Here is an 11,028-nt window from a genome sequence, read left to right as displayed (position 1 = left end):
TCTGCCTCTACTTGGGCTTTCGCACTTCTGTGGAGTTTTCCTTTATTTTTTTCGTTTCTCTTTTCTTAATTTAAATTTTGAATTTTTAAAATCTATTATGACTTTTTCTACATTATTCTTGTATTTGCTTTTCCTGCTGTTCTTTTCCCCTTGCAGTTAATCTTTAATGCATATAAATTTTCTTTATCTACCTCTATTTAACTTTGAATATTTATTATTTGTTTCTTTTCTTTCTTCCTTTTCTCTCAACATATTTGTTAGTTTTATTTCCATTGCTTTATTCTTCAATTGGCACCTTGCTTTACTTTTGTTTTCCAGTTTGTACTTTAGTTAGTTTTGCTCTAGTAGATTTAATTTTTCATTTCCATTGTTGGCCTGGTCGATCTATTATACTTTATTTTTGTTGGACTCTTGATTTTTCTTATGGTTGTATATGTATACGTGTATATTCAGTCACACTTTTTATTGTTATCAACCTCTTCCTCTAGGTTGGGCTTTTGCAGTTCTTTGGAGTTTTCCTTTTTTTTTTTTTTTTCTTTTCTTTCTTCTTCTCCCCCCCCCCCCCATTTATTTTTTTATTACTTGGAGGCTAATTACTTTACAATATTGTAGTGGTCTTTGTCATACATTGACATGAATCAGCCATGGATTTACATGTATTCCCCATCCCTATCCCCCCTCCCACCTCCCTCTCCACCCGATCCCTCTGGGTCTTCCCAGTGTACCAGGCCTGAGCACTCGTCTCATGCATCCAACCTGGGCTGGTGATCTGTTTCACCCTAGATAATATATATGTTTTGCTGCTGTTCTATATGCAAAACAGAAAAAGAGACAGATGTACAGAACAGACTTTTGGACTCTGTGGGAGAAGGCGAGGGTGGGATGTTTCTTTCTTCTTCTTCTTATTTCTTGTCTATTTTTATAATTGTAATTTTAAAAATTATTCTATTATCTATGTATTTATTCCTTTGTTTGCCTTTCTTACTGTTCTTTCCCCCTTGTGCTGCTGCTAAGTCGCATCAGTCTCATCCGACCCTGTGCGACCCCATAGACAGCAGTCCACCAGGCTCCCCTGTCCCTGGGATTCTCTAGGCAAGAACACTGGAGTGGGTTGCCATTTCCTTCTCCAATGCGTGAAAGCAAAAAGTGAAAGTTAAGTCGCTCAGTCATGTCCGACTCTTAGCGACCCCATGGACTGCAGCTTACCAGGCTCCTCCGTCCATGGAATTTTCCAGGCAAGAGTACTGGAGTGGGTTACCATTGTCTTCTCCAAGCAGTTAAAATTTAATGTATATAGATCTTCTTCATCTACCTCCATTTAACTTTGAATATCTAGTCTTTCTTTCCTTTCCTCTCAAAATATTTGTTAGTTTTGTTTTCATTGTTTTATTTCCAACTTGGCAACTTGCTTTAGTTTTGTTTTCCAGTTTATGTTTTAGTTAGTTTTATTCTTAACTGGTAAATATAATTTTTTATTTCCTTTTTTCCCTGGGTCAATCTACTGTACTTTCTTTTTGTCGGACTGTTTTGACTTTGCTCATGGGTGTATATGTATACATGTATCAGTTCAGTTCAGTTCAGTCACTCAGTCATGTCCAACTCTTTGCGACCCCATGAACAGCAGCATGCCAGGACTCCCTGTCCATCACCAACTCCTGGAGTCCACCCAAACCCATGTCCATTGAGTTGGTGATACTATCCAACCATCTTATCCTCTCTTGTCCCCTTCTCCTCCTGCCTTCAATCTTTCCTAAGACCTTGATGTGAAGACAGTTCTTCACATCAGGTGGCCAAAGTATTGGAGTTTCAGCTTCAGCATCAGTCCTTTCAATGAACACCCAGGACTGATCTCCATTAGGATGGACTGGTTGGATCTCCTTGCAGTCCAAGGGACTCTCAAGAGTCTTCTCCAACACCACAGTTCAAAAGCATCAATTCTTCAGTGCTCAACTTTCTTCGTAGTCCAGCTCTCACATCCATTCTCACATCATTCACTATAAATAAACTAAAATGAAATTCCAAAAAATATCAAGTAAACCATAGGAGGTCAAGAAAGGGAATCAGGGAAAATAGGGGGAAAAAAAAACATAATAAAGTGGCAGACTTAGTCCTTTACATACCAATAATCAATTTAATTACAAATGGTCTAATTCATGAATCATCTATGGAATCACTAATAGAGCAACTCTGTCTGCAAGAAATCTTTTTAAATAGAGTGACATAAGCAGGTGGAAGTAGGAAGATAAAAATTATATACTATGGAAACATTACTATTTAAAAATAAGGAGTGGATTTATTAATATCAGGTCAAATAGACTTCCAAGCAATAGGCAAAATATCAACAACAAACTAATAAAGTTCATCTAGCCCAGAAAGGAAGAAGTAAAACTTCTTAATAGCATGTGATAGTCTATGTAGAAAACCCAGTGGAATCTATAAGACGAGCTACTATAAATAGCAACTGACTTTAGTCAGATTGTAGGAAACAAAATCAACAAACAAAAATTTATTATTTTCAATACACTCTCAAAAAACAATAGAAAATTAAATTAAAAAAATACCATTTGCAAAAACAAAAATCTTATAAAATCCTTAGTGATAAAGTTGGCAAAATATATGTAAGATCTTTATAAGCAAAACTTTGTTGAGAGAAATTAAGGGAGACATGAATATACTGAGTTCCTGTAGCAGAAGACTCATTACTAAGATGTCAGTTTTTCTCAAGCTTATTTACAGATTCAATATAATCCCATTCAAAACCCCAGCAGACATTTTATAATGATGATAAGCTATTTATAAAATTCATAAGAAAATGCAAAAGTCCTAGGGAAAAAAAAAAAAACCTTGGTAAAGAATGATGCTTGAGGATTCATGTTATAAACTTCAAAATGTATTATGAAGTTGCAAGTAACAGGACAGTGTGATACAGGCATCAAGATAGATAAATAGATCAATGAAGAACAAAAATTTAAAAAATAGACTCACACATATTTGGCCAATTGATCTCAATAAATTTACAAAACAAGGCCATCTGATGGTACTAGAAAAGCTGGACATGTGATTCAAAACAAATAAAAAATGAAAAGAAGGGGAAGAAAAGAAACTATGGATACACACAAAGAAACCATGAGTGAATCTCAAAATAAATATGTTGAATAAAAGAAGTCAAGGTAAGAGTACATACTAGATAGTTTTATAGGTTTAAAGTTCTTGAAAAGGTAAACTAATCTACAGTAGCAGAAAGTGGATTCACGGTTGCCTGGGAATGAATGGAAGAAGCTTGAGAGGGAGAGATTACAAAGGGTGGGGTGAATATGTTCATTCTATTAATTTTGGTGATGATTTCATGGGTAAACATGTTGAGTTTACCTAATTATACACTTTAAATGTGTAATTGATTGTATGTAAATTATACCTTGATAAAGCTGCTAGCATTTTGAAAAAGAAATGAACAAACAATTTATGGAAGCTTCTATTGGCTAAAAGACACATATTTGAAATCAGGACTGGCCTGGGAAAGTGTATGTATATACGCTTTCCACAGACATGTGACATATAAGGAAAAGCTTTGGAGACCAGGTGACACCTTATAGAAAAAAAATCACCTATTCTTTTTCTCCATGTATAATCCTTGAAAACATCTAGAAGAGTTAAGAACAATAAATTTTTCTGTGTTCAGAGATAATGGAATGGGTTTGACTGGATTACAGAAAGTTTTAAATGCTAAGGAAATACTTGATATTGTGTGGTTTTAATAAAGCAATGTAATTTTAATATGGTTTCCAAAGTTTGATATTTGCTATCTGTTGTTGTTCAGTCACTCCATCATATCTGACTCTTTGCAACTCCATCATCTGCAGCACTCCAGGCTTCCTTGTCCTTCACCATCTCCCAGAGCTTGCTCAAACTCATGTCCATTGAGTTGGTGATGCCATCCAACCACAGTATATTTGTTATGGAATCATTATTAATTTTCTTACCACTCAGGGAAAGAAGTTTGATGTTTGTTTTAAACACTCCAGGAATAGGAATACCACTATACTGCCAACAAACAGATATTTTATAATTGCTTTTTCCCTATAGAGTTCAACTACTGGGATGACAATGCCCTAAGGGGAATTTATGCTTACATCATCTCCTTCAGGTCCACGTAGATGCAAATAAAATTTTTCTTCAATAACAGAGGACTGAGAGTCAGTGGGATTACTTTTCTTGCTCTGCTTAATTGGTTTTAAGCTGTTACTCATCAATAACATTTCTTGAATCCTTATATAACATCAACTCCATGGCTTTTCCAGAATCAGAAAGATTTGGAGCCATTAATGCTTGGTTGTAAAATTATCTTGTGTGTGTGTGTGTGTGTGTGTGTGCACGCACACATGCATGCACTGTGTGAGACCAAATTTAAAACATCATATGGGACCAACAACACTTTACCTATTGGTAATATTCAGGTAAGTCATGAAATTCTATCTACCTTTAATAAGATATTGTAGTTGAAGCTGAATTTTGGAAGGCAGTTAAAAATTCTTATCACCCAAGCTAATGGGTAATACTGAACAGGCAGGTGTCTGCTTCTTGACGGGTAGGCATAAAGCATGTAATGCATAGAGACCATTTCTCCTCTCACTAGTTCTATACCTGTTCTTCTGACTTCAAACTCTTGATTTCCTGAGTGCTGTCATATTAATAATATCTCTCATTTATATGCAACTTTGCAGTTTATAGAGAATTTTCAAGTGCATTAATAATGTAACATCACAAGATTTATTCAGGTCAGGAATTCCTTTTACTACAAAGACATTGACATTAACCAATTGATATTATCCAACATCTCTAAGTTAGCAATGGGTCAATCGATGAATAAAAATTCAAGCTCCTGACACTCAGTCTAATTCATAAACTGCTACATTAAGGGTCAAAAATCATGCCATTCTCCACTCTATGCTTTCCAAAAGTAGATTCACAAACCTTCAAAATGAAAGGCAGGAAATCCTAGCGTTCTTTCTGACACCTCTATTCATTTATTCTGTCTGCTTTTCTCTTTTGGTTGCAGTACTAGAATGAGAAACATGTCCCAGAACTTAAATTAAGTTAGATGTTTCCAATTTAAAAAAAGACTCTTTTTCATCGCTTAAACATCAAGATCTTCAAAAATTTTCAAACAACCCTATGCCTCAGAGACAGAATCACCCAAGAGTTCCTATTGTATTAGAAGAAGTTAAAGGAACTTTGTATCTAATACTTTGTCAAGGAAAGAAATTTTGAACTATTTTTTGTTAATGTCACAATCCATACAGGTATATATATTTTTAATATTTATCTGAAGTGTGTCCAGTTTCTAATAACACTAAGATAATTAAATCTTATCCCAGTCTTGGCACTCCTTATTCAGATTTTTCTAAGAAAAGAGAGTAATGCAAAGAATGTAAATGCAACCAAAGAAAATTTTTAAAAAAGAAAGGAAACCTAGGGGAACTTTCATGTAAATATAGGCTACTGTCTGAGAGTATTGCTTTATTTGAAGACTGAAAAGAATTAGGGGTAGAAAGTGTGCCAAAGTCATGTTGGTAGAATTTGAAAGAAGAGAGAAAAGTGAACAGTTAAGTACAGATCTCTGTTAGATCCTAGAGTCTGTGTTGGATGTCTACAGAGCAACACTGTTGCTCTGTTGGAATACTGCTCTGGCTGAATTGCTGTAGGGAGTAGTCAAGATAAGTCAAGATAAGGAATAGAAAAAGAATGGAGAAAAGGCACTAAAAATTCTTAATGTCTAGCTCAAAATATCAGATATAACAATAAAAATGACCAAACCAAACTTTATTGATAACTTTTCACATACTGGGAACTGCTTTAAGGTGTTTGTACACATCATACCTGATTGACCTCATCCAGTCCCTTGGCTTTTAATGTCATACATGCACTGATGATTCAGAAAATAATGTCCAAGGCAGACCTCGCCTCTGAACTCCAAACTCATACCTTCAGTTTCCTACTCAATATATCCATTTGGTCATATAATAAGACATCCAAATTAAAATATTGAAAACAGAAAACTGCCTCTTAAGCCTGCTCTCTACCATGACCATTGATCCAACCTCAGGCTCATATCCTCCATCCTATCTCTGCCACTCTTTCTCAGATGCCCATATCCAACTTGTAATCCAGCTGCAATTTTTCTGACTACTTCTCGATATCCCCATCATTATTAGCCTGGTCCAAGCTATCATCTCTCAACAGGAGCACATTTTGTCTCCTATCTGATTTCCCTGAATCACCTGGTTCACTCTTCAATGAACATTCTTGACAGAGCAACCAGAGCCTGAAGGATCCTTTTAAAAAAACATCAGAGCACAGAACACACTGCCTTCTGCAAACTCTCCATCATTGCCCCATCATAGATGAGATGAGATTCACAGGTTTTACTAATACCTGCAGCCAGCATACAGTTCCATTTACAGCCTCCACTTGTCTTTTAGATTCTGTCTAGTCCAGCCTCATTGGCCTCCTAGCGTTCCTCCAACACCCCAAGCATGCTCTCTGCCAAAGTCTTTACTCTGGGTGTTCTCTCTGCACAGAACAATGTTTGATTTCCAGATTTATCTAGACATACTTGACAGATAACACTGTATAAGTTTTAAGTGTACAATATGATGATTCAATATATGTATCTACTACAAAATTATCACACTAAGTTTAGTTAACATCTACCATTTCGCCTAGTTACAATTTTTTCTTGTAATGAGAACTTTAAGATCCAGTCTATTAGCAACTTTCAAATATACAATATAGTATTGTGAACTGTAGTCCACCATGCTGTATATCATATCCTCAGGGCTTTTATCTTATAATTGGAAGTTTGTATTTTTTGATGCTTTTAATTCATTTCACTCAGGATAATTTGTCTTTAAATTTTTTATGTATTTTTAACTGAAGGATTATTGCTTTACAATATTGTATTGGTTTCTGCCATACAACATGAATCAGCCATAAGTATACATATGTCCCCTCCTTCCTGTCCCTCCCTCCCACCTCCCACTCCATCCCACCCTATCCCACCCCTCTAAGCTGTTATCCAGATACTGACATGGCTGCCCCTCTGGCTCCCATTCTTAGAGGGCAAAGAAAGACTGAGAAAAGAGGCAAGTCACTGCAGATTGGTAGGTGGCAGCTTTAATAAATGAAAAAATGAGGTTTGTCTCTGGTGGCCATATGGCAGTAGATCTCCACACCTGCCCACCAGAATCTTAAAGGTTTGTTTAGTGAAATAAGCAGTGAAAATATTATTGCTTTTAAATTGTGTGATTTAACCCACATGTTTACTTAACCTCTTTCTCAGTCTCTCAGTCAAGCAAAAACAAAGAAAAAGTCAAGATATCTTGGAGGAAACAAGCACTTTGCAACTGGAGTCAGAGAAGACCAAATTAAAGATGTTAAAGATGCCAAAGCCAAGAAGAAAAATGCAAGTGAAACCAGCAAGAGACCATTTATAATAGCCCTTGAGACATTGGAAGAGAGCACAGATTGTTGCAGACTGAACATCAACAAAACAGGGTGGCAACACTGTACTTTCTCCAAAGGTGTCTGAATTACAGAAAGGTGGTTTTCCATTAATTGTTGTTGTTCAGTCACCCAGTCGTGACTGTCTCTTTGTGACCCCATGGACTGCAGCATGCCAGGCCTTTCTGTCCCTCAACATCTCCCAAAGTTTTCCCAAGTTCATGTCCATTGCATTGGTGATTCCATCCATCCATCCATTAGTAGATGAATCTAAAATTCCATTTGTAAAGACAAAATGGTTTTCACCCCTAAATGTCACTTGAGAGTAGTAAAAACTGGAGCCAAGTAAAGCATCAACATCTTGAGATCAAGTCTTCAATCAGGAGTAGATTTTAGTCTCTTGTTTTCTGAAATTCTGGGTCAGTTAGAAAATATGTCATTCATCAGATCTTGGATTGTTAAATCCTGTCAGATGACAATATTTGGCCAATGAGAATCTCTTCCCAAAACCACACTGGGAGAAGAATGGATACAAGAAATCATTCTTTGGTAACTGAGTTCATCCTTGAGGGGTTAACAGATCAGCCAGGACTCCAGCTCCCTCTCTTCTTCCTGTTTCTATTGATCTACATGGTCTCCGTGGTGGGCAACCTGGGCTTGGTCATTTTAATCAGGATCAGTTCTCAGCTTCACACGCCCATGTATTATTTTCTCAGTAATTTGTCCTTCATAGATCTCTGCTACTCCTTGGTCATAATTCCAAAGATGCTGGTAAACTTCGTGTCAGAGAAGAACTTCACTTCCTTTCCTGAGTGCATGGCCCAGCTCTTTTCCTTCTGCTTCTTCATTATTAATGACTCCTACATGCTGGCAGCCATGGCATTTGATCGTTATGTTACCATCTGTAACCCCTTGCTCTACACTGTTACCATGTCCCACAGAGTCTGTTTCCTACTGGTCACTGGTGTGTACATACTGGGGGCTGCTGGAGCCTTGATTCACACCAGCTTCATATCTAGTCGCTCCTTCTGTGGCACTAATGTCATCCACCATTACTTCTGTGACATCCTTCCTCTTCTGAATATATCTTGTTCAAGAGACTACACCAAGGAACTTTCAGTGATGATTTTGGTTGGATTCAATGTCTTTGTATGCGCTGTAGCCATCTTCATCTCTTATGCTTTTATCCTTCGCAGCATCTTGCACATCCACTCAGCTGAAGGCAGATCTAAAGCCTTCAGTACCTGTAGCTCCCACCTTGCAGCTGTTGGGGTTTTCTATGGCTCCATCATCTTCATGTATTTTAAACCATCTACCAGTGACACAATACAGGAGACGGTGGCCTCTGTGTTTTATACCACAGTGATTCCCATGCTTAACCCCCTTGTCTATGGCCTTAGGAACAAGGATGTCAAAGAATCCATTAAAAAAGTTCTGAAGGGTGGGATACTTCCCAGGTCTGTGTAGAAAATAGTACTTTTGAAAAGAAATAGCACAAATAGAACTTGTGTTTTCTTTTAGCTTGTTTTTAACAGTAATTATTTTCAAATCAAGAGCCATTTTAAGCTAAATGGTCTGAATAACTTATTTTCAGTTACTCTTTAGGTGCCCTTACTCCCAAAAACAAGTGTCTTTTAACTCTCCTTAGTCTCCTACTTACTCAAGAAACAAACTCTTACATATATTTTCACCCTTTGGTATAAGCTTATAGGTATCTCAGAACTCTTTCTTTTTGTAATTTTTCTTGCTAAACTGAAAAGTCCTGACCAAACTTTTTTCAGTTGTAATATCGAATGATGACTAAATATGTAAATCCCCTTAGGTATTTGCATTTTTAATACACAACAGAGTTATAGAGGCAATATACATTTTTTTGTAAAAATTTTTAAGGAAATCTGAGTGCTAAGTTCCTGCAGTCATGTCTGGCTCTTTGCAATCCTACATAGTTTCTAGTAAATAAGAAGAAATAGCATTTTCCTAAGATTTCTAGCCATTGTTATAACCATCAAAAATAAGATCTGTCTTGTGGTGGTCTCAAGCAGGGTAGAGGCTGGGATGGGCATAGAACAAAAGAGCAAAATTATTTTAAATTTTCACTCTAATTTTAACTTACATATTTTTCTGTCCAACTTATTGTGTAGTTTAAGTTGGAGCTTAATGTGACTTTGTTCTGGATGACTTCCTTAGTTATTCCCTACTTATTTTCTCACTATTGATAATAATTCCTCTGCCCCACCATACCATTATATCTCATTCTTCCAGTCAATCAATCAATTTTTGATGGACAACCATGTGACAGACAGACAAAATCCCTACCCTTTTAGGGAACAAATAATGAAAAAACATATATATATATATATACACTGCATATAAGGAGGAGAAATTTTAAAAGTGTGCTATAAACAGGGAAAACAAATGTCAGAGTAATAGAAGGTGACAGAAAGATGGTGGGGGAGGAGGGCAAGTATCTGTAAGGCTTTATGGGAAGGTTTGAAAGTTTTGACTGTCCTTCTAAGTGAAATGGGAAGTCACTGAGGGTGTGAACAAAAGACCTGATCTGATTAATAGGTGATTTTTGCTCTTTTTGTTGAATGGGCCTAAAAGCAATGAAATCCAAGTAATAAAGATCATACCTATCATCTAATGATATTTGGTTTCTAACTATCACACTCCACTAAGAAAAACCAAGACTTAATGGAGAAATGGCAGATTCCAAGGTAGGATATCTAAAATTCAGGATGAGTCTAGAGCATCCGAATATTTCATAGAGGAAGAAAGTGCCCAATAATTATGAAGATGTATCAAAAGTAAGGAGCCTATACTGGACAAATTTAGAACAATTTAAATATCAGAGTGGATGGCTTATGAGATTCTATGAGTCCTTCCTAATACAAAAATAATAATGAAAATAATAAAATTAAAAGTAATAGAAAAGGGAAAGTACTTCTTTACAGAATGATGTCAACTAATGATATAATTAGAATGACATCATTCTATATCTAAATAAATCTATATCTGATATAAATTTATATATATATATATAAATTATATATCAGTTCAGTTCAGTCACTCAGTTGTGTCCACCTCTTTGTGACCCCATGAATAGCAGCACACCAGTCCTCCCTGTCCATCACCAACTGCCGGAGTCTACCCAAACTCATGTCCATCAAGTCAGTGATGCCATCCAGCCATCTCATCCTCTGTCGTCCCCTTCTCCTCCTGCCCTGAATCCCTCCTAGCATCAGGGTCTTTTCCAATGAGCCAACTATTCACATGAGGTGGCCAAAGTATTGGAGTTTCAGCTTCAGCATCAGTCCTTCCAATGAACACCCAGGACTGATCTCTTTTAGGATGGACTGGTTGGGTCTCCTTGCAGTCCAAGGGACTCTCAAGAGTCTTCTCCAACACCACAGCTCAAAAGCATCAATTTTTCAGCACTCAGCTTTCTTCACAGTCCAACTCTCACATCCATACATGACTACCGGAAAAACCATAGCCTTAACTAGATGGACCTTTGTTGGCAAAGTA

General features: G+C 36.7%; 1 protein-coding gene across 1 annotated transcript; it reads left to right on the top strand.

Annotated features, from left to right (window-relative positions):
• Window positions 1-8,025: 8,025 nt before the first annotated feature.
• Window positions 8,026-8,967, top strand: LOC133068155 (olfactory receptor 8D1-like). The gene has a single exon (XM_061159257.1). It carries the CDS (start codon window positions 8,026-8,028, stop codon window positions 8,965-8,967), a length of 942 nt encoding a protein of 313 aa, XP_061015240.1.
• The last annotated feature ends 2,061 nt before the right edge of the window (window positions 8,968-11,028 follow it).

The sequence above is a fragment of the Dama dama genome, chromosome 2, assembly GCF_033118175.1.
Source record: "Dama dama isolate Ldn47 chromosome 2, ASM3311817v1, whole genome shotgun sequence".
Taxonomy (NCBI): domain Eukaryota; kingdom Metazoa; phylum Chordata; class Mammalia; order Artiodactyla; family Cervidae; genus Dama; species Dama dama.
The sequence above is the reverse complement of the archived record's forward strand: the minus strand, read 5'-3'. Positions and strand labels throughout refer to the sequence as shown.